At 43.9% G+C, this 24,847-nt stretch overlaps 1 protein-coding gene across 2 annotated transcripts in view; it reads right to left on the reverse strand.

The window, feature by feature from the left end:
• Positions 1–24,847, reverse strand: part of DROSHA (drosha ribonuclease III) — a 651,577-nt gene that overhangs the window by 45,092 nt on the left and 581,638 nt on the right. For both annotated transcript variants that reach the window (XM_073630893.1, XM_073630892.1), the window contains exon 27: positions 776–917. In XM_073630893.1, the coding sequence (XP_073486994.1) occupies positions 776–917 (142 nt within the window). The remainder of the gene's footprint in view (positions 1–775; positions 918–24,847) is intronic.

Here is a 24,847-nt window from a genome sequence, read left to right on the forward strand (position 1 = left end):
CCGCGCCACCCCCCCCTCCCATCCTGCTGCTCAAATTAGGGTTAACGTTACATTATCCTCTTTGTTGATTCATCCAATGTCCTCTTGTGACTGTGCTTTATTAAAAATGAAGCTATATACCTTGTTTACTGAGCGCAGATCGGCAATCACGTGACATGCTGCCTCTCTCTTCTCTTGCATTACAGTTGCAGCGAGCAGGGCCGCTTCTCTCCTCCTCCCCTCCTGAATGACGTCAGCAGGGGATCTCCAGCCCCACCCGCTGTATCTGTCGGGCCAAGAGAAGAGAGAGGCAGCATGTCACGTCATCGCTGATCTACGATCAGTAAACGAAGTATGTAGCTGCATTTTAATACAGCACAGTCACAGGGGGACATTAGATGAATCAACAAAGAGGATAATGTAAAGTTAACCTGTGGGTTAAAAAACACTTTAAAGCTTAATTGAACAAGCTGAAGTTAGAAGCTGATTGGCTACCACGCACAGCTGCGCCAGATTTTGCACTCCCTAGTTTTAGTAAATCAAACCATTTTGTCACTGACAATTATTAACAGGTCACAATGAGCACCTACAGCTCAAAAATAATTTGTGCAATTAGTAAATATTGGATGCTGGCCAGTATCAGAATCAAGATATGACTATTTATATTTCCAGTACACAAATTTGCGTCCCTGTTTTTCTCTACGATTTCAGTCTACAGATGCCTTCTAAATGGTACATCAGTTATCTCTATGTATCTCTCAAAGCATCTGAAGCCTTGGTTTTGTTTTATACTTACATTCCAACAAATCAGCCAAGGTCTTGGTACGGAGAGCAACGGGTCTCTTTGTTTTATCGTTTGTGATGGCAAACTCCTGCATACCTAGCTCTTCCGCTACTTTAGCTTGTGTCCTGTTGTTCACCAGTGAGCTACGAAGCAGCTGCAAGATGCACAGAGAGCAAGATAATGAGGGGACATAAAAACAACGCAATCCAAAACCCTGACATCTTAAAAAATGAGACAACTTAAGATCAGCCTTTAGTGTTCTTTAGAGTAGGTATGTGTCTTCATAACTCAAGCAAAATCTCTATTCCAAGCCAAAACAAAACAAAGGAACTAACAAGCCTATCATGGGATTTTAACGTATTAGCATTTTCCTTAATTTATGTACGCTTTTCTGGCTTAAATTCTGCATTGCTGACTGACTCATAATTTTGTTGAAAAGTTTCCTTAAGCAGAGATCTCTCATTATTTCTAAAGCCATTCTCTTTATTAAATCTGTTCTTCTCCAACTGTCACTCTTTAGGTATTTTAGACAGATTAGGGCACCCAATGTTACATGAAAGATAAATGCTCATTGTGAATAATAAAGAACTTTCTTTTACAGATCTTAGCAATGTCAGTCATGTCTGACAAGCATCGGTAATTATAGTTCAGAATAACATTCACTCCCGACCTTCACTACCTAGATTTTTCAATATATATATATATATATATATATATATATATATATATATATATATATATATATATATATATACATACACATACACACACACACACACACATACACACATGTGTGTGTGTGTGCACATTTAAAATACATAAATCTCTGTCATAAATGATTTGAAGCATACTCAGAACTACAGACATGGCAAACTGCAATGCAAAGAACATATATCATTGGACTTAAAGAAATACTAGACTTCAAAGCATATGAAACGAGAAAATAGAACAAATGTGTGACACTGTTTGCAAGAATGTGCATAAATTTGTGCTTAAATATTAAAAAAAAAACGTACACTAATAGTCTTCAAAATAATTGTATCAAATTCCTAAATTGGGTTTTTACTTTCAGAACCACAGCAAGTCACCCATTTTGTCCAGTTCGTGTCTTTCACTACCACAACCACAGCAATTCACCCAATTTGCTCAATTGGGGTTTTTCACTACCAGAACCACAGCCCCTTCTTGGAGCCACCAGAGGGGATCCTCACTTTGTATCCCATCTATTCTAATTCCTCTACACTGCCTAAAAGCATCTGATACTTGTTGATTTCTTGCTTAAAGTGTATTTAAAGGCAACATTTTTTTTAGTTTTGGAGTAGGGTAGGGTAGATTAAGACCCTCTTTCAATTTCTACTAATACTAATAATAATAATAAAAAAGATTCCCATCTGCAAATTTTGAGAAGGAATTCAATGCAATCAATAAAACCAGTGTCACACATATGCCACTGCCTGGTTAGGTACAACCCCTGGCAAAAATTATGGAATCACCAGTCCCTGAGGATGTTCCTTCAGTTGTTTATTGTTGTAGAAAAAAAGCAGATCACAGACATGGCCAAAAACTAAAGGCATTTCAAATGGCAACTTTCTGGCTTTAAGAAACACTAAAAGAAATCAAGAAAAATTATTGTGGTGGCCAGTAACAGTTAGATTTATAGAACAAGCACAGGGAATAAATTATGGAATCACTCAATTCTGAGGAAAAAATTATGGAATCATGAAAAACAAACAAAATAACACTCCAACACATCACTAATACTTTGTTGCACCACCTCTGGCTTTTATAACTGCTTGCAGTCTCTGAGGCATTGACTTAATGAGTGATAAACAGTACTCTTTATCAATCTGGCTCCAGCCTTCTCTGATTGCTGTTGCCAAATCATCTTTGCAGGTTGGAGCCTTGTCATGGACCATTTTCTTTAACTTCCACCACAGATTTTCTATTGGATTGAGATCCGGACTGTTTGCAGGCCATGACATTGACCTTATGTGTCTTTCTTCAAGGAATTTTTTCACAGTTTTTGCTCTATGGCAAGATGCATTATCATCTTGATAAATTATTTCATCATCCCCAAACATCCTTTCAATAGATGGGATAAGAAAAGTGTCCAACGTTAGGGGTGCCGGTGGGATCCCCTAGTGCCTCTCTAGTCGACAGACAATCCCCTTAGGGGTCTCTTTCTATGTTTACACCAGTTACAAGGTCTCAAGCATTTGTTTCTATACGCCATAGTCGGACTCTCTCAATGTGCCTTATAAATGCTAATTTTCTAGCCCCAGCAGGCGTATCTTATGTATCAGCGGATGTTACATGATATGTGATTTCAAATCCTGTTTTTTTTCTTTTTTTCATTTTCTCTTGTTTTTGTATAAAACAATAAAAGATTTTGAAAGTAAGAAAAGTGTCCAAAATTTCAATGTAAACCTGTGCATTTATTGAAGATTTAATGACAGCCATCTCCCCAGTGCCTTTACCTGACATGCAGCCCCATATCATAATTGACTGTGTAAATTTGCATGTTTTCCTCAGACAGTCATCTGCATAAATCTCATTGGAACGGCACCAAACAAAAGTTCCAGCATCATCACCTTGCCCAATGCAGATTCGAGATTCATCACTGAATATGACTTTCATCCAATCATCCACAGTCCACGATTGCCTTTCCTTAGCCCATTGTAACCTTGTTTTTTTGTGTTTAGGTGTTAGAGATGGCTTTCTTTTAGCTTTTCTGTATGTAAATCCCATTTCCTTTAGGCGGTTTCTTACAGTTCGGTCACAGATGTTGACTCCAGTTTCCTCCCATTTGTTCCTCATTTGTTTTGTTGTACATTTTCTGTTTTCAAGGCATATGCTTTAAGTTTTCTGTCTTGACGCTTTGATGTCTTCCTTGGTCTACCAGTATGCTTGCCTTTAACCACTTTCCCATGTTGTTTGTATTTGGTCCATGTTTTAGACACAGCTGACTGTGAACAACCAACATCTTGTGCAACACTGCGTGATGATTTATCCTCTTTAAGGAGTTTGATAATCCTCTCCTTTTTTTCAATTGACATCTCTGGTGTTGAAGCCATGCTTCATGTCAGTCCACTTGTTGCAACAGCTCTCCAAGGTGTGATCACTCCTTTTTACCTACATCCTAACAAGCAGATTTAATCTGATGCAGGTGTTAGTGTTTGTAATGAAAATTTACAGGGCGATTCCATAATTTTTTCCTCAGAATTGAGTGATTCCATAATTTATTCCCTGTGCTTGTTCTATAAATCTAACTGTTACTGGCCACCACAATTATTTTTCTTGATTTCTTTTAGTGTTTCTTAAAGCCAGAAAGTTGCCATTTGAAATGCCTTTAGTTTTGGGCCATGTCTGTGATCTGCTCTTTTTCTACAACAATAAACAACTGAAGGAACATCCTCAGGGACTGGTGATTCCATAATTTTTGCCAGGGGTTGTAGATTCTGAACAAATGTTGAACTCTTGGAAGAAGGACCCTGATCGACAACTGCACTAATTCTTTACAGCCATTGTACAAGAAATTGCCTAATATCTGCAAATCTAAAACAAACCCACTTGTTTCCTGACCATACAGTGCTGAAATCTGTATTGAAACCTATACATATTTGTGTTCCCTGTGCTCAGGATAAACTGAATATAATTTATTGAAAATATTTGGAAAAGTGTTAATTTTAGAAAATGTTATACATGAAAGTGGAAGATAAGGCTAATTACAAGTATTCTTAAAGATGCTGCCTCCCCCCTCCTCCTACCTATTCTGCATAGCCCGTGCCAGAGATCAGCTGCTACCTGAGAGAGGAGGAATGGCTGCCAACGGGGAAGGGGGGTGGGGTGGCAATGGGAGATGAGGAATGACATCATAACTCTGTGAATTCAGAGCAGTTGACATGCTCCGCCTTACACGGCCATAGCTGCTGGATTACATTACGGCACCGGAGTGGGTTAGAAAAGGTATTTATACAGGAAGGGGGAGGCAGCATTTTTAAGCATTGTTATAAATAGCCTTTACTACCTCTTTAAACATTTAAAACCCATTCACAATTTTGTCTATTTGTCAGCCTAAAATAAAATATGGACTGCGTATTTATTAAGAGTTCAGCTTTAAGCTTTTCAATTAGAAATTCATTTGATATATGTCCAAAACTGATCACACATGGAATTCTTAAAATTTCCAAAGTGAGACCAACATTTTGAGGAGCTTACATTTTGATAGTCTGTGTTTTTAACACATGCATTTTCTGGAGTAAAAATGTTGCAGTGAAATGTAATTATAATCTTCACAATTTAATATTTTTTACACCATAGAGTGCAAAACTGTAATGTCTCATCTTGTATGTAATGTATGCAGATAACAAACATACAGGAATCCAAGGCCAGAGTGGTAACAATTCAAGATTTTCTTCTCAATTTAATTTTTTACAGACCTTGGATAACAAGGCCAGCTTCCTGTTCAGCAATAAAAAAAATAATGTAAAATGCATGTGTTTAAAGGAAAAATAGCAATATATTTCATTCTCCAAGCAAACCCACTCAATAGTAAATATGATACAGTGGATTCACAGCTATTTATTGATGATGAAAAGGTATTCATGAACAAGAATGTCCAAATACATTGCTAAACAATAATGCACTCGTTTAATAGCAACCTTCAAATATATTATGATTATACACAGCTAACCTTAATGGCTTAAAGTGTAAGTAAACCCTAACAACTTCATTTTATTGCTCCCTTTTGGTCTGTTAACTATACAGTTAAAAACACTTTAATATACAGTGCTGTGCAAAAGTTTTAGGCAGGCGTGAAGAAATGCTGTAATGTAAGAATGCTTTCAAAAATATATATTTTAATGTTTTATTTTTATCAATTTAAAAAATGCAAAGTGAGCAAACAGAAGAAAAATCTAAATCCAATCAATATTTAGTGGGACTCAGGGCCGGATTAAGGGCTTGTTCACACTTGACTAAATTACTGACACTCAACAAATGCTCCTATAGCGTTTGTACGGCATTAGTATGGGCCTCAGACAGGTGTCAACGAGCTTAAGAATGGGGTGTTTTTACAAGCGCTTAACGCCCTATGTGTGGTTTCATAGCGTTTGATGAACGTTAAAACTGCTCCACAATGGAAAGTGACTGCACCAATATCGCTCCAAAAATGACGCAACGCTAACGCTTAGTGTGAACAGTACAATGTGCTGTCTATTATATCTTGTGCATATGCATTTGAGGGGCATTTTTAAAGCCTGTCAATGTCAGGAAAGGGTCCATTCGCTGGTAAGTTATATTATTTGGCATGCAGTACTGGGGTCCACCAGCAGGTGTCTCCTGGCAGTGTTGAACTGTCAGGAGAATATTTCCCTGCTGGTGTCCTGTCATCTTTTGGCTGCAGTACTGATGTCCACCAGCGGATGGATCCTGGCAGTAGGGGGCAGACAACACTCCCTGCGCTCAGGTGTAACTTGAAGCCAATTAGTCAGCCCTATAAATACCCGGCGAGCCCTCACTTGCTCGCCTTGGTATCTCTCTCTCTCCCTGCACTCTAACCTTGCTGCCCGTTGCTTTGACCTTGAGCCTGCATCTGCCTTGTCCTGACCTGACCTGATCTTATCCCATCCCTATCCTGAGCCTATCCCCTCTGTTCCTGGTTACCTTGGATCCCTGCCCTGTATCCCATCCATCCACCCTCTTCCTGTCCTGCTGGTTTGATCTCCCTGTGTATGACCTTGGCCTGGCTTTGTTTACGATTACGGTATCTCTATTTCCTTGTATATATTGTTGTTTGTAGTGGGTTTGTTGTATTGGTTTTGCACTGTTTATATTTCTTTTACTTGTCACTTATTTATTAAACACCATTATTTCACTTATATGTGTTTTGGGTTTCCTCTGTGCAGTCCACACAGTTTGGTCAATTAGATTCTCTGACAGTATACCAAGGCCATCCCTGACCAGACGTGGCTGCATTGAGGAAACCATCCTGGTTTATCGGGTCTGCTAATATGGATTTCGATGAAATCCTTTATTATTCTCTGCTAGCAGAAGAGGATGGTGAATATTGTCGCCAGATTTTAAAAGGGTGGACTAGTGACAGGCTGATGGAAACTATCCGATCAGCTCATTCCCTAGTGGATCAGGGGTATATGTCTTTTGAAGATGTTCAGCCCCTGATCCAGTTATGTGCAAAACCAGCCCTGTCATGCATTCCCGAGGGAAGTGATGATTTTTCACCCCCCTTCAATTATGGCCAAGTTGAATCCCTGGTTTGGTTGTTAGAGGATGATCCAGCCTATTTTATGGAACATTATTCCAACTGTTCACAGCAAGTGTTGTCTAATTGCATCCAGTCAGTGCAATCCTTGATTAGTCAGGCTGTGTGTGAATCAGCGTTTGTTCAACCTGTGCTGCAGGTATGGTCAGATCTCCTGTCTTTTGCTAAGCCACAATACTCCAGCCCTGCCATTAATCCTCTGTCTCCCCAAAAATGTATCTCCCCGTCGCCTATGGCAACCTCAGCTACAGCCCAGTTTATCAAACCCCCTACCAAATACTACTACCCAGTCTCCAAGTGTAGCACCTATCCCGCCTTCAATCCACCTGTCTCTTCTCCTCCACCTGTAACAGTCCCACAAAACCCCTCTCTAGCTACAGTTCCTTGGTCTTCCTTCGATCCAGCTACTTTCTTTTCTTTCAGCCCTGCACCTACATACAAGACTGCACGGGCTAAACCAAAAAAGAAACAAAAATTCTTTCCTACCCACACGATCCTGCCAGTAACCCAACTTGCTTCCACACCAACTAACCCACCTGATTCTGTCAAACCAGTGCCTGCTACCGAGCCTGATGCGCCAGTGTCTTCTACGCAACCTGTTGTGCCAATGCCTGTGCCTGCTGTCCAGTTTGATGTCCCTGCCTTCCAGTCTGGTGTGCCCACCTTCCAGTCTGATGCACCCGCTCTCCAGTCTAATGCACCTGCAATCCAGTCCGATATGCCTGCCTTCCAGCCGGATGTCTTGAAGCTTGCCTTCCAGCCTGAAGTCCCGGTGCCCGCTTTTCAGTCTGTGCCCCCTCCCCAGTCTGATGTCTTCACGCCTGCCTCCCAGCCTGATGCCCCGAAGCTTGCTTTTCAGCCTGATGTCTTGGTCCCTGCCTTCCAGCTTGATGTCCCTGCCTTCCAACTTGATGTCCCTGCCTTCCAGTCTGGTGTGCCCACCTTCCAGTCTGGTGTGCCCACCTTCCAGTCTGGTGTGCCCACCTTCCAGTCTGACGCACCCGCTCTCCAGTCTAATGCACCTGCTATCCAGTCTGATATGCCTGCCTTCCAGTCGGAAGTCTTGAAGCTTGCCTTCCAGCCCGAAATCCCAGTGTCCATGTTCCAGTCTGACGCCCTAGCGACTATTGACCAGTCTGATGTACCTGCTGTTCTGCCCGATGTGCCAGCGCCTGTGTCTGCTGCCCAGTCTAAAGTTCCAGCACCCGCTGCCTGGTCTGATGTCTCGGTGCCGGCTTTCCAGTCCGCTTTCCAGCCTGATGTGCCAGTGTTTACGACTCAGCCAGTTGTGCCAATGCCTGTGTCCGCTGCCCAGTTTGAGGTCCCAGTGCCTGCTGCTCAGCCCAAAATCCCAGTGTCCATGTTCCAGTCTGACGCTCCAGCGACTACTGACCAGTCCGATGTACCTGTTCTGCCTGTTGTGCCAGTACCTGTTGTTCTGCCTGATGTGCCCACTGTTCAGCCTGATGAGCCTGCTTTCCGGTTTCATGTGTCCATCCTCCAGCCTGATATCCTGGTACCTGTCTTCCAGCCTGATGTCGTGATGTTGGTATCCCAGCCTGAGGTTTCGGTGCCCGTGTCTCCGCCTGAAGTTTCGGTGCCCGTGTTTCAGCCTGGAGTTTTGGTGCCCGTGTCTCAGCTTGCTGAATCGGTGCCCGTTACCCAGTCTGTTGAATCGGTGCCCGTTACCCGGTCCGTTGAACTGGTGCTCGTTACCCAGTCTGCTATACCGAAGTCCGTCACTTGGCCTGTCAAGCCAGTATCCGTTATCCGGCTTGCCAAACCAGTGCCCGGTGTCCAGCTCGCTGAGTCGGGGCCTGTTACCCAGCCCACTGGGCCAGGGTCCGTTACCCAGCTTGCTGAGCCGGTGCCTGCAATCTGGCCTGCCCTTACGGTGCTCGCTGTTCGGCCCAATGTTCCAGAGCCTGCTGCCCAGCTCGATGACCCGGAGCCTGCTGCCCAGCTCGATGACCCGGAGCTTGCTGCCCAGCTCGATGACCCGGAGCTTGCTGCCCAGCTCGATGACCCGGAGCCTGCTGCCCAGCCCGATGACCCGGAGCCTGCTGCCCAGCTCGATGACCCGGAGCCTGCTGCCCAGCTCGATGACCCGGAGCCTGCTGCCCAGCTCGATGACCCGGAGCCTGCTGCCCAGCTCGATGACCCGGAGCCTGCTGCCCAGCTCGATGACCCGGAGCCTGCTGCCCAGCTCGATGACCCGGAGCCTGCTGCCCAGCTCGATGACCCGGAGCCTCCTGCCCAACTCGATGACCCGGAGCCTGCTGCCCAGCTCGGCTTGTTCCTGTCTGCTGCCCAGCTCGGCTTGTTCCTGTCTGCGGCCCAGCTCAAGTTGTTCCTGTCTGCGGCCCAGCTCAAGTTGTTCCTGTCTGCGGCCCAGCTCAAGTTGTTCCTGTCTGCTGCCCAGCTCAAGTTGTTCCTGTCTGCTGCCCAGCTCAAGTTGTTCCTGTCTGCTGCCCAGCTCAAGTTGTTCCTGTCTGCTGCCCAGCTCAAGTTGTTCCTGTCTGCTGCCCAGCTCAAGTTGTTCCTGTCTGCTGCCCAGCTCAAGTTGTTCCTGTCTGCTGCCCAGCTCAAGTTGTTCCTGTCTGCTGCCCAGCTCAAGTTGTTCCTGTCTGCTGCCCAGCTCAAGTTGTTCCTGTCTGCTGCCCAGCTCAAGTTGTTCCTGTCTGCTGCCCAGCTCAAGTTGTTCCTGTCTGCTGCCCAGCTCAAGTTGTTCCTGTCTGCTGCCCAGCTCAAGTTGTCCCTGTCTGCTGCCCAGCTCAAGTTGTCCCTGTCTGCTGCCCAGCTCAAGTGTTTCCTGTCGTCTGCTGCCCAGCTCAAGTGTTTCCTGTCGTCTGCTGCCCAGCTCAAGTGTTTCCTGTCGTCTGCTGCCCAGCTCAAGTGTTTCCTGTCGTCTGCTGCCCAGCTCAAGTGTTTCCTGTCGTCTGCTGCCCAGCTCAAGTGTTTCCTGTCGTCTGCTGCCCAGCTCAAGTGTTTCCTGTCGTCTGCTGCCCAGCTCAAGTGTTTCCTGTCGTCTGCTGCCCAGCTCAAGTGTTTCCTGTCGTCTGCTGCCCAGCTCAAGTGTTTCCTGTCGTCTGCTGCCCAGCTCAAGTGTTTCCTGTCGTCTGCTGCCCAGCTCAAGTGGTTCCTGTCGTCTGCTGCCCAGCTCAAGTGGTTCCTGTCGTCTGCTGCCCAGCTCAAGTGGTTCCTGTCGTCTGCTGCCCAGCTCAAGTGGTTCCTGTCGTCTGCTGCCCAGCTCAAGTGGTTCCTGTCGTCTGCTGCCCAGCTCAAGTGGTTCCTGTCGTCTGCTGCCCAGCTCAAGTGGTTCCTGTCGTCTGCTGCCCAGCTCAAGTGGTTCCTGTCGTCTGCTGCCCAGCTCAAGTGGTTCCTGTCGTCTGCTGCCCAGCTTGAGTGGTTCCTGTCGTCTGCTGCCCAGCTTAATGACTCTGACATGCCAGCCGTCTGCCCAGATGTGCCTGATGACCAGCCTGACATACCTTCCTCCACCATTCTGCCTGATGCCATAGACCATGGACAATTAAGACCAGTTGGAGCGTCCGGAGGCCGCTCCTTTAGGGAGGGGTACTGTCAGGAAAGGGTCCATTCGCTGGTAAGTTATATTATTTGGCATGCAGTACTGGGGTCCACCAGCAGGTGTCTCCTGGCAGTGTTGAACTGTCAGGAGAATATTTCCCTGCTGGTGTCCTGTCATCTTTTGGCTGCAGTACTGATGTCCACCAGCGGATGGATCCTGGCAGTAGGGGGCAGACAACACTCCCTGCGCTCAGGTGTAACTTGAAGCCAATTAGTCAGCCCTATAAATACCCGGCGAGCCCTCACTTGCTCGCCTTGGTATCTCTCTCTCTCCCTGCACTCTAACCTTGCTGCCCGTTGCTTTGACCTTGAGCCTGCATCTGCCTTGTCCTGACCTGACCTGATCTTATCCCATCCCTATCCTGAGCCTATCCCCTCTGTTCCTGGTTACCTTGGATCCCTGCCCTGTATCCCATCCATCCACCCTCTTCCTGTCCTGCTGGTTTGATCTCCCTGTGTATGACCTTGGCCTGGCTTTGTTTACGATTACGGTATCTCTATTTCCTTGTATATATTGTTGTTTGTAGTGGGTTTGTTGTATTGGTTTTGCACTGTTTATATTTCTTTTACTTGTCACTTATTTATTAAACACCATTATTTCACTTATATGTGTTTTGGGTTTCCTCTGTGCAGTCCACACAGTTTGGTCAATTAGATTCTCTGACAGTCAAACTCCTGCTCTTAATGCCAGTGTGAACTAAGCCTAAGAGCATTACGGGCCTGGTGCTGAGGATCTTGGTGCACCTTTTTACGATAATAAATAAAATGAAAAAGCAAACATTTTTTGTTAAAACAAATTAAATTAAAGAGAGAGAGAGAGGAGGTAAGGGAGGGATTGAGAGAGAGAGAGGGGGGGGTATGATAGAGAGACAGAGGGCTTTGAAAGAGAGGGGATAAGAGGGGGGAGAGAGGGAGAGAAAGGGGGTGAACGAGAGAGAGAGAGGAGAGAGAGAGAGGACTGAAAGAGAGGGGATGAGAGGGAGGAGTAGAGAGAGAGAGAGAGAGAGAGAGAGGGGATTAAATGAGAGAGGGGATGAAAGAGAGAGGGGGTGAGAAAAAGGGGAATAGAGAGAGGGTGAAAGAGAGAGGGTGGTGAAGGGGTGAGAGTGAGAGTGAGGGAGCGAGAGTGAGGGAGTGGGTCTGTGGGGGGAACAGCATAGTACAGTAAGTACATGGGGGGGTGTAATAGCACAGTACATTACATCAGTGGCACAGCAGAGTATGTTACATGGGGGGGGGGGCAAAGCCTATTACATTACATGGTGGGTACAGCACATTACATGGGGGATACATGGACACAGCACATTACATGGTGGGTAAAGCAGAGCACATTACATGGTGGGCACAACACATGACAGTAGACACTGCACATTCAATGGGAGAAGAACAACAAGGGCGCCACTCTAAGTGCAGTATTAAAAGAGAATTTTAATAAATCTTAAAAACAGGTACTCACAAAGGTACATGTAATCAGGCATGTAAGTGATAAACAGGTAGTGCCAGGTGTCCCAGGGGTATGATCCGGTCACATCCTCAGGTGTCGTTCCGCTTTAGAGACAGGCTGCGCTGATGTATTGACGGCAGATCCGGCCGCTGGAACGCACTGTATGTGATCTGGGGGAGCGAAAGCACTTCCGGGTCCATGCAGGGGTAGCGAATAGGCGACGCGTTTGCGGAGCTACGCTCCTTCCTCAGGCCTAACGTGACCTGTGATTGGTCGAACATGTTATAGTCTAAGTGGGGCTGGGATTGGAGGAAAAAACCATCTGTCACTCTCAGGCATAGGCTATGTGCTGGAGGCTGTGTACTAGCATGTCAGCGTCTACAGCTGTGTCAGATCTTTAAACAAGCCAGCGCCGTGTACATATAAATGGGAAAGAAAAGATAATGATACATTCTGTATTTACCATTGGGATAATATTGTCTATGAGGAAAAAAAGGGGGGAAAGGGGTTTTTTAAAAATAGAAAATCAGCATGTATAGGTAGAATGTGTGGCTAGAATTACTGTAATTGGATGCACTAACTGTAATGACAATGTTATGAAATAGGGGATATGCATACCTAGTGGAATAAAGAATGGGGAGATGAAGCAGCGCAATGGACTATGATGAACGAGAAAACTCATTGGAAATAGAAATGAAAATAATAATAAAAAAATATATATAATATAATAATAAAATAATAATGGTGAACTAATATAATGAAATAATATAAATTTAGGTATTGTTATTGAAAAAATCTGAAAATAAATTAGGATTGGAAAGGAGAAAAAAAAAAAGGACATGATGAGAGAGATGGATGGGAATGAAAAATAATGGTAATGATAATTATAACTGCATTGAAAATGGGTGTAGAGTGATATGGTGTGGAAAAGATAAATTAAAAAATAAATAAAAAAGGGGGGTAATGAATCTAAAATAAAAAATATATGTTCCTAACCTTATTGTAGAATTCTTACAATATTGGGGTGATAATGATATAATGATGAGTCCAATTGTTCTTACGTAACAAATAAATAATTTGTAGGTCATAATTATAAAGGAAATGGAATGTGCTTTGATAGGGGACCACACTGGTAAGTTTTCTTGTAAGATGAAGAAGGATATGTCCTAGTTAGGCTTGGAGTGATAATTGAACATAACATATTAGCGGCCAATACTACATCATAATGGAAAAAGCAGGGGGGGGAGGAGAGGAGAGGAAAACATACGTGATAATATTACTGGGGTACCCGCTTCAGAACAAGAAATGAGTTGAAATGACAAACTGATATGTTGGGAGTTATAACATCTTGGTAGAACTTGGAGGACTAGGAGAGCGGTCAGATAAGGCTGCTCGTCTCTATTTCCTCGTTTAGTCCTCCAGGAGTCAGGGTATCCAAAGTGTATATCCAGTACGTTTCCCTCTGGCAGAGACGTTTAAAACGCTCTGCCAGTGGGAACGTACTGGAAACAGACTCGATGATCCAAACTTTAAGACCAGATGAGGAATGATTGTGTTTGCGTAGGAAATGGAGGGGAACACTGTGATGGTCATCTCCTGCCTCTACTAGGCGGCGGTGCTCACCAAACCTCTTTCTCAAAGTGCGTATGGTGCGGCCTACGTAGTGTAACCCACATGGACATGTCAAGCAGTAAATGACAAATTCTGTGGAACAGTTGTAGAAGTTGCTGATCTGATATGTCTGACCCTTGATGGTAAATTCCTTCTGACCATGATAGACATGACTACATGTAAGGCATAGTTTTTTGCGGCACTGATACATCCCAATGAGCGGAATAAGACAGGGAGATGTTTTGTTGGAACTTTGTTGGCATTTAAATTTACTGGGTGCTACCAGATTTTTGATGTTTCTGCTCTTCCGGTACGTGAACTTGGGTTTGGAGGTGATTGTGGATTTTAAATGTGGATCCTGGAGAAGGATCGACCAGTGTTTGGTGAGTATGCGTTCCATGGCTTTGTGTTTGGAGTGGAACTGAGTCACAAATCTAACCGGCTGTGATGAAGATTGAATGGTTTCACTGGTGGATATGGGAGGTTCTGACAGATAGAAATCGAATGCTTCGTTTATGAGTTTTGGTGGGAAAGCCTTATCTATGAACTTTTGTTTTAAGTGGGACCCTTCCGTGATATAATCGGATTGTCTGGTACAGTTTCTGCGTAACCTGCAGAACTGACTCTTGGGAATATTTGCAATCCATCTTGGATGGTGGCAACTCTGATGGTGCAAAAAAGAGTTGCCAGCTGTCGGCTTGTTGTAATTTTTGGCCAATATTTTACCTTCTTCATGAAAAAGTAGAAGATCTAGGAATGCGAGTTGAAGCTGATCATGTTCTGAGGTGAAAGTGAGGCCATACTCATTGTTATTGCAGTGTTTAATGAAATCAAAGAAAAGGGACTCCGGGCCATCCCAAATGATGATAATGTCGTCTATATACCTCCCATAGAATACTATATGGGAGGTAAAGGGGTTATTGAGCCAGATGTAATTGGCCTCCCAGTAGCCCATAGTCAGATTCGCGTAACTGGGTGCCCTTTGTTTGAAGATAGAAATCGCCATCAAACTCAAAATAGTTATGGGTCAGGCAGAATTCTGTGGCCTCTAAAATGAACTCTGCCTGACCGGGGTTTAGCAAATGGGATCGGAAGAAAGAAAGCTGGCGATAGCTCTGAGACCTATGTAATGTGGAATTGAAGTATAAAGCGAACTAACATCCAGGGAAGCCCACAAATATGTGGATTCCCAAGTGTAGTGTTCTAACTGTTGCATAAGATGGAATCCGTCTCGAATGTAGGAAGGGAGACTGGTTGCAAGTGGTTGTAGGAACTGATCTATATATTGGGAGATGGAACTGGTGATACTGTCCATAGCCGCAACTATGGGTCGACCTGGTGGATTTTGGATACTCTTGTGTATTTTCGGAATATGATAGAAATATGGGGTGGAAAAGAATGGCCGATTGAAAAAAGCATACTCGTGTTTTGAGATAATGTTGTTGTTTTTAGCTCTATCTGTGAGCAATTTGACTTCTATAATGAAGCTTGACAGAGGGTCGCAGCGCAGTTTACGGTATGTACTATCGTCTGACAGGAGACGGCGGGCTTCAGCTAGATACTCACTGCGATCTTGGACCACGATGCCCCCGCCTTTGTCTGCCGTCTTGATGACTATGTTGTGATTGTCAGTGAGATTTTTGAGGGATAGTTTTTCTTGGGAAGTGAGATTGGAGTGGTTGGAATGGCTATCGTGTGTCAATTGGCAAAGTTTTTTTATATCAGAAAACACCACTTGATAGAAGGTTTGCAGATAGGGTCCCTTTGAGTATGTGGGATTAAACACGGATTTGGGCCTAAATGTACTGTACTGTATAGGGGGAGAGGTGGAGAGATGCTGAGTGAGGAGGAGTAGATTTACATCCTCATCATCACTCTCCATGTTGTATAAATCCTTTAGGATACTCAATTCAGGTGAATCACTATTATCTGAAGGAACATTGAGTTCAACCAGATTGGGAGGTATGTGACTATCAGTAACTGGAGATGTTTTCATGCTGTAGTGACGTTTAAGAGTAAGGTTACGGATAAACATATGAAGGTCTTTGAATAGCTGAAATGAGTTGGGTAGTGAGGTGGGGGCAAAATTGAGACCCCGTTGTAAAATTGAGGCCTCAGCTGGGGACAGGTTGTGGGAAGATAGATTGTATATTTTTATTGTTTGAGGGACTTGGCCCTGTGATTTGTGCCGTTGTTTTCCCCCTCGTTTGCCTCTTCTTCTAATTTTCTTTTCCCTGTGAATGGGCGGCTGGGCAGCGAGGGGGGAATTGCTAAAAAATCTTGTGTATCGGGCGAAAAGCAGTTGGATGGAACTGGTATGGTGGATACTAAGGAATCTGTATTGGGAGAAGGACTATGTGTCTGTGTGTTGGCCTTCTGAAGACCAGCGCCAGAGACAGGGGTACGGCTGGTGGATTTAACCAAAACAGAGGTTGTCATTGAACCAGATATGGGATTGGGTTTTAAAGGATCCATAGTGTGGTTCTGAGATGTAAATGAATTACTTGAGTTGATATTGTTGTCTCTTGTGGGCCCACTAGGAGTGATTGTCTCATTGGTGTGGGTGACATTGCCGGAGGAATGAGAATGGTAATTGTTGGAATTGGTATTTGTATTTGAATTTTGATTTGTATTCAAGCGAGGTCTGGTTTTCTTATTTGATATGCGTTGAGGTTTGGGAGTAAGTGGGTGTGACATAGTTCTGGAGTGGGGGTTGGTGGAATGCGTGGACTGGGGCAAGGGTTTGGGCCTCGACAGTGGCCATGGTCTTTCACCTGGGGGTCCCACTATGCACTCCATGAGAGGTGTGAGGTGGGTAGGGGGGTGGGTTGAATGATTAGTGTTTGGAGCGCGGTGGCTCCTCTTCCAATTAAAGACCCTCCCTAGATTGAAATCATCTAGGTCTCTCCTCATCTTCCCTAATTTGGTCTAATTTGGCCCTAGTGGGCCCACAAGAGACAACAATATCAACTCAAGTAATTCATTTACATCTCAGAACCACACTATGGATCCTTTAAAACCCAATCCCATATCTGGTTCAATGACAACCTCTGTTTTGGTTAAATCCACCAGCCGTACCCCTGTCTCTGGCGCTGGTCTTCAGAAGGCCAACACACAGACACATAGTCCTTCTCCCAATACAGATTCCTTAGTATCCACCATACCAGTTCCATCCAACTGCTTTTCGCCCGATACACAAGATTTTTTAGCAATTCCCCCCTCGCTGCCCAGCCGCCCATTCACAGGGAAAAGAAAATTAGAAGAAGAGGCAAACGAGGGGGAAAACAACGGCACAAATCACAGGGCCAAGTCCCTCAAACAATAAAAATATACAATCTATCTTCCCACAACCTGTCCCCAGCTGAGGCCTCAATTTTACAACGGGGTCTCAATTTTGCCCCCACCTCACTACCCAACTCATTTCAGCTATTCAAAGACCTTCATATGTTTATCCGTAACCTTACTCTTAAACGTCACTACAGCATGAAAACATCTCCAGTTACTGATAGTCACATACCTCCCAATCTGGTTGAACTCAATGTTCCTTCAGATAATAGTGATTCACCTGAATTGAGTATCCTAAAGGATTTATACAACATGGAGAGTGATGATGAGGATGTAGATCTACTCCTTCTCACTCAGCATCTCTCCACCTCTCCCCCTATACAGTACAGTACATTTAGGTCCAAATCCGTGTTTAATCCCACATACTCAAAGGGACCCTATCTGCAAACCTTCTATCAAGTGGTGTTTTCTGATATAAAAAAACTTTGCCAATTGACACACGATAGCCATTCCAACCACTCCAATCTCACTTCCCAAGAAAAACTATCCCTCAAAAATTTCACTGACAATCACAACATAGTCATCAAGACGGCAGACAAAGGCGGGGGCATCGTGGTCCAAGATCGCAGTGAGTATCTAGCTGAAGCCCGCCGTCTCCTGTCAGACGATAGTACATACCGTAAACTGCGCTGCGACCCTCTGTCAAGCTCATTATAGAAGTCAAATTGCTCACAGATAGAGCTAAAAACAACAACATTATCTCAAAACACGAGTATGCTTTTTTCAATCGGCCATTCTTTTCCACCCCATATTTCTATCATATTCCGAAAATACACAAGAGTATCCAAAATCCACCAGGTCGACCCATAGTTGCGGCTATGGACAGTATCACCAGTTCCATCTCCCAATATATAGATCAGTTCCTACAACCACTTGCAACCAGTCTCCCTTCCTACATTCGAGACGGATTCCATCTTATGCAACAGTTAGAACACTACACTTGGGAATCCACATATTTGTGGGCTTCCCTGGATGTTAGTTCGCTTTATACTTCAATTCCACATTACATAGGTCTCAGAGCTATCGCCAGCTTTCTTTCTTCCGATCCCATTTGCTAAACCCCGGTCAGGCAGAGTTCATTTTAGAGGCCACAGAATTCTGCCTGACCCATAACTATTTTGAGTTTGATGGCGATTTCTATCTTCAAACAAAGGGCACAGCCATGGGTGCGAATTTCGCACCCAGTTACGCGAATCTGACTATGGGCTACTGGGAGGCCAATTACATCTGGCTCAATAACCCCTTTACCTCCCATAGAGTATTCTATGGGAGGTATATAGACGACATTATCATCATTTGGGATGGCCCGGAGTCCCTTTTCTTTGATTTCATTAAACACTGCAATAACAATGAGTATGGCCTCACTTTCACCTCAGAACATGATCAGCTTCAACTCGCATTCCTAGATCTTCTACTTTTTCATGAAGAAGGTAAAATATTGGCCAAAAATTACAACAAGCCGACAGCTGGCAACTCTTTTTTGCACCATCAGAGTTGCCACCATCCAAGATGGATTGCAAATATTCCCAAGAGTCAGTTCTGCAGGTTACGCAGAAACTGTACCAGACAATCCGATTATATCACGGAAGGGTCCCACTTAAAACAAAAGTTCATAGATAAGGCTTTCCCACCAAAACTCATAAACGAAGCATTCGATTTCTATCTGTCAGAACCTCCCATATCCACCAGTGAAACCATTCAATCTTCATCACAGCCGGTTAGATTTGTGACTCAGTTCCACTCCAAACACAAAGCCATGGAACGCATACTCACCAAACAATCCTCCAGGATCCACATTTAAAATCCACAATCACCTCCAAACCCAAGTTCACGTACCGGAAGAGCAGAAACATCAAAAATCTGGTAGCACCCAGTAAATTTAAATGCCAACAAAGTTCCAACAAAACATCTCCCTGTCTTATTCCGCTCATTGGGATGTATCAGTGCCGCAAAAAACTATGCCTTACATGTAGTCATGTCTATCATGGTCAGAAGGAATTTACCATCAAGGGTCAGACATATCAGATCAGCAACTTCTACAACTGTTCCACAGAATTTGTCATTTACTGCTTGACATGTCCATGTGGGTTACACTACGTAGGCCGCACCATACGCACTTTGAGAAAGAGGTTTGGTGAGCACCGCCGCCTAGTAGAGGCAGGAGATGACCATCACAGTGTTCCCCTCCATTTCCTACGCAAACACAATCATTACTCACCTGATCTTAAAGTTTGGATCATCGAGTCTGTTTCCAGTACGTTCCCACTGGCAGAGCGTTTTAAACGTCTCTGCCAGAGGGAAACGTACTGGATATACACTTTGGATACCCTGACTCCTGGAGGACTAAACGAGGAAATAGAGACGAGCAGCCTTATCTGACCGCTCTCCTAGTCCTCCAAGTTCTACCAAGATGTTATAACTCCCAACATATCAGTTTGTCATTTCAACTCATTTCTTGTTCTGAAGCGGGTACCCCAGTAATATTATCACGTATGTTTTCCTCTCCTCTCCTCCCCCCCCCCCTGCTTTTTCCATTATGATGTAGTATTGGCCGCTAATATGTTATGTTCAATTATCACTCCAAGCCTAACTAGGACATATCCTTCTTCATCTTACAAGAAAACTTACCAGTGTGGTCCCCTATCAAAGCACATTCCATTTCCTTTATAATTATGACCTACAAATTATTTATTTGTTACGTAAGAACAATTGGACTCATCATTATATCATTATCACCCCAATATTGTAAGAATTCTACAATAAGGTTAGGAACATATATTTTTTATTTTAGATTCATTACCCCCCTTTTTTATTTATTTTTTAATTTATCTTTTCCACACCATATCACTCTACACCCATTTTCAATGCAGTTATAATTATTATCATTACCATTATTTTTCATTCCCATCCATCTCTCTCATCATGTCCTTTTTTTTTTTTTTTTCTCCTTTCCAATCCTAATTTATTTTCAGATTTTTTCAATAACAATACCTAAATTTATATTATTTCATTATATTAGTTCACCATTATTATTTTATTATTATATTATATATATTTTTTTATTATTATTTTCATTTCTATTTCCAATGAGTTTTCTCGTTCATCATAGTCCATTGCACTGCTTCATCTCCCCATTCTTTATTCCACTAGGTATGCATATCCCCTATTTCATAACATTGTCATTACAGTTAGTGCATCCAATTACAGTAGTTCTAGCCACACATTCTACCTATACATGCTGATTTTCTATTTTTAAAAAACCCCTTTCCCCCCTTTTTTTCCTCATAGACAATATTATCCCAATGGTAAATACAGAATGTATCATTATCTTTTCTTTCCCATTTATATGTACACGGCGCTGGCTTGTTTAAAGATCTGACACAGCTGCAGACGCTGACATGCTAGTACACAGCCTCCAGCACATAGCCTATGCCTGAGAGTGACAGATGGTTTTTTCCTCCAATCCCAGCCCCACTTAGACTATAACATGTTCGACCAATCACAGGTCACGTTAGGCCTGAGGAAGGAGCGTAGCTCCGCAAACGCGTCGCCTATTCGCTACCCCTGCATGGACCCGGAAGTGCTTTCGCTCCCCCAGATCACATACAGTGCGTTCCAGTGGCCGGATCTGCCGTCAATACATCAGCGCAGCCTGTCTCTAAAGCGGAACGACACCTGAGGATGTGACCGGATCATACCCCTGGGACACCTGGCACTACCTGTTTATCACTTACATGCCTGATTACATGTACCTTTGTGAGTACCTGTTTTTAAGATTTATTAAAATTCTCTTTTAATACTGCACTTAGAGTGGCGCCCTTGTTGTTCTTCTCCCACAGTATCCAGAGGATTGCTTCTTCTTTATCAACAGGGCTGCCTTCTACAACTGCTTCCATTGGACTATAATCCAGTTCCTTTTTGGACTTTAACAGCTTAGAGTCTGTTGTTTTTGATTACCTATATATTTTTATAGTTCCAGATTGTCATTTTATGTCATTAGTTGTACAGCACTTAACCGCCCCATTTATTCTTTACCACTAAAAACTAGATTTTTGGGGGCCATAACTGTTTTCTGATTATACTGAATATAGCGCTCACATCTACATGTACTGCACATTCAATGGTGAGCATGGCAGTGCACATTACATGGTGTTCACAGCACGTTACACGGTTGGCACTGCACAATACAGCACATTACGTGGTGGGCACAGCACATGACATGGTTGGTACTGCACAACACAGCACATTACATGGTGGGCACAGCACCTTATGTGGTGGGCATAGCTGAGCACATTACATGGTGGGCACTGAACAGCACATTATATGGTGGGCACAGCATATTATATGGTGGGTATTGCACATGACATAGTGGGCACTGCACGACACCACATGACATGGTGGGCACTGCATGGCACAGTACCTGACATGGTGGGCACTGCACCATACAGCACAGCACATTACATGGTGGGCACAGCACATTAAATGGTGGACATAGCACATGACATGGTGAGCACTGTACAGCACATTCCATTGTGGGTACTGCATGGCACATGACATGGTAGGCAATGCATGGCACATTACATGGCACAGCACATGACATGGTGGGCACTGCACAACAATTTACATGGTGGGCACTGCATGACATGGTGGGCACTGCATAGCAAAGGACATTACATGGTGGGTAAAGCACATTACATGGTGAGTACTGCATGGTACAGCACATTACATGGTGGGCACTGCATGGCACAGCACATTACATGGTGGGCACAACACATTACATGGTGGGCACTGCATGGCATAGCACATTACATAGTGGGCAATACACATGACATTGTGGGCACTGTACATGACATGATAGGAACTGCACATGACATGATAGGAACTGCACATGACATGGTAGGCACTCCTGCACGGCACAGCACATTACATGATAGGCACAGCGCATGACATGCTGGGCACAGCACATGACATGGCGGGCACTGCACACGACAGCACATAACATGGTGGGCAATGCATGCACAGCACATGATATGGTGGGCACTGCACATTACATAGTGGGCACTGCAAGGCACAGCACATGACATGGTAGGCACTACACATTACATGGTGGGCACTGCATGGCATAGCACGACTTGCTGGGCACTGCAAGGCACAGCACAACATGGTGGGCACTGCTCATTGCATAGTAGGCACGGCAGGGCACAGCACGACGGGCACTGCATAGCACATCACATGACATTGTGGGGACTACACATGACATGGTGGGCACTGCAAGGCACAGCACAACATGGTGGGCACTGCAAGGCACAACACAAAATGGTGGGCTCTGCATGGCACATTACATGGTGGGCACTGCAAGGCACAACACAAGACATGGTGGGCACTGAACATTACATGGGGGAACTGCATGGCACATCACATAACATGGTGGGCATTGCAAGGTACAGCACGACATGGTGGGCACTGCACATGACATAGTGGGCACAGGAGATCACATTACATGGGAGGAGCAGCAGTCTGTCCCCTAGCACAATCATTTCACCCTGCCAAGTCAGTTTCTACACAATCCTCCCTAAAAAGTTTACTAACCTTATCTCAACAGCATGGCAGATTTTCTGTGTGAGTGGAACAGATCCTGTGATAGGAGGCAGGCATCAGCAGAAACAGGACTCTGCTGCAGAAGCTGACACTTGTCTCCTCAATGTGTGCCGTGCATAGAGGGCTCCTTTTCCCTCAGGACTGAACACAGATAAGCCACTGGCATGGGCCTATATTGAGGGAGGGGCCTGGAGCTGCTGCTCCAATAGCCCCTCTGTTAATCCGGCCCTGGTGGGACTAACCTTTGGCATCAAACCAGCATCAATTCTTACACTTGCGCACTTTATATACTTGCAAAAAAGTCAGGGATTTTGATTTTGTAGAATTTGAGTCAGGATTAGAGCCAATTATATACCAAGCAGCTGCTAATGATCATCAATTTCATATGCAGGTTTGTAAACCCTCATGTTTTTTCCCCTTAATGCATCCTATGCAGTATAAAGTGCATTTAGATACACTTCACCTAGCTGGGCAATTTTAAAAAAGTTGTAAAATATAATATATGTGATTTAGACAGTTGATGGGGGTTTTAGACTCCAGGGAGCTCTTGGCTGCCAAACCACCCAACCGTCCATTGCTAAGTGATCATAATTTGACTTAAAACTGGTGAGATGCAGCTGCTCACTATAACTGAGTCATGTCGGTGTGATGACAGACACTGCAGCAGGCCCTAACGATAGTCAGCCATTTGCCCAGTGTTAGCATCTTGGTAAATATATGAACACATCACTGAAGTTCCAGGAAGTTTGCTGTGAATCTGCTAAGAATGGGTGGAGGTTAGCTTAAATATCTGGGCTCTGTAAAAGAGTTTCCGAAGTGAGGAAGAAATTTTGAGTAAGCATGGAGAGGAAAAACTAGTCTTTGTGTGGATCAAAGGTTGGTCGAGGATAGTGTAGGCAAAGCAGATGGAACATAGACCTAAAATACAGGTCGCCTTGAACAATCAATCAAGAAAAAGATTGGCTGTCAATATAACACAGGGAATAGTGAAAATAAACTGGAAACAGTTGTATTATTAGACTCCAATGAAAAAAAGGGCATCGAAGAGACACTGAGACTTTGATATGAGTTTAAACAAGGTAGTGAAAGGGCAAAAAATATTTGACGAGGCCACTGGCTCACAACAGGCAAGGCTACCCTATTGTGGCTAATCCAGCAGGTTACCAGGAAAAGACGTTCATATTTGGAAGGAGTGCCATACCAAAAGATAACAGTCCAAATAAATTTATTGATGTTGTGTTAAAAGACAGCCAACGGGTTTCGGGGGTCAAAGGACCCCCCCCCCTTCATCAGGGCTTCAGTTAAAAATGAGAACCTTGAGTGGACTCAAAGTAAGGTTTTCCTGTTTGAATCTGTGCAGGAAATGCCAATTGCTGGATTAGGATTTCTGCCCAGCAGTATCTGCATCAGCAGTTAAAATAAAACTTTATTTTGTCAGTCAAAGTAATTTTAGTTTTGTTTTGGTTTACTGCTTCAAGCTTCTACATAAACTTTGTATAGTCCATTCATCCCAATCTAACCTAATCAATAAGTGTGGGTATTTATGTACAGAAGGAATGCGCAGGGGATTTCACCAAGCTTGGTTTTTCTTTGACAAATTTTTGACAAAATTAGCCTTCAATTTAGCATGTGCATTTCAAGGCAAAAGTAGCCCCCAAACAAGAACATTACCTTGTAAAATTAGGAGTGCACTGTGATCCTAGCTGTGACATCTCTTTACTATGTGGCATTGGAGAGTTTATACAGTCATATTATAACCTGCCGCTGTGTGACATGGCTTTTTTTGTTATTAACCAATCCATGTGATCCGCATATCAGCACTGACATTGTGATCACATAGGTTAAAGTAACCTATACAATTATTGTTATTTTTTTGGGGGGATGAGAACAGGTCTGGGAAACGCATTGCATCCTATCCTAATTATTTATACTGACGCCAATGCATTTTGAGAGAGAAAGAATATAAATGAGAATATGAAAGATAGTAAACGGGAAAAAAAGAGATGCCGGATAGTTGTTACTGTACTACAAAAGACAACCCAGGTATTAAAACTAAATAAAGCAAAATAATGGACCTCAGGCACAGTGATTCCAAAGCATGGTGTCTTATACAAAAGACAAAAAGAAGGCCCTTTTGCACCATAGTGTTATAATCACTATTTTACTGCAGATGGATTACAAAGTCTCCTATTAGCATGTGACCTTATAAAAAAAATAG

Source organism: Aquarana catesbeiana, linkage group LG05, assembly GCF_042186555.1.
Source record: "Aquarana catesbeiana isolate 2022-GZ linkage group LG05, ASM4218655v1, whole genome shotgun sequence".
NCBI lineage: Eukaryota > Metazoa > Chordata > Amphibia > Anura > Ranidae > Aquarana > Aquarana catesbeiana.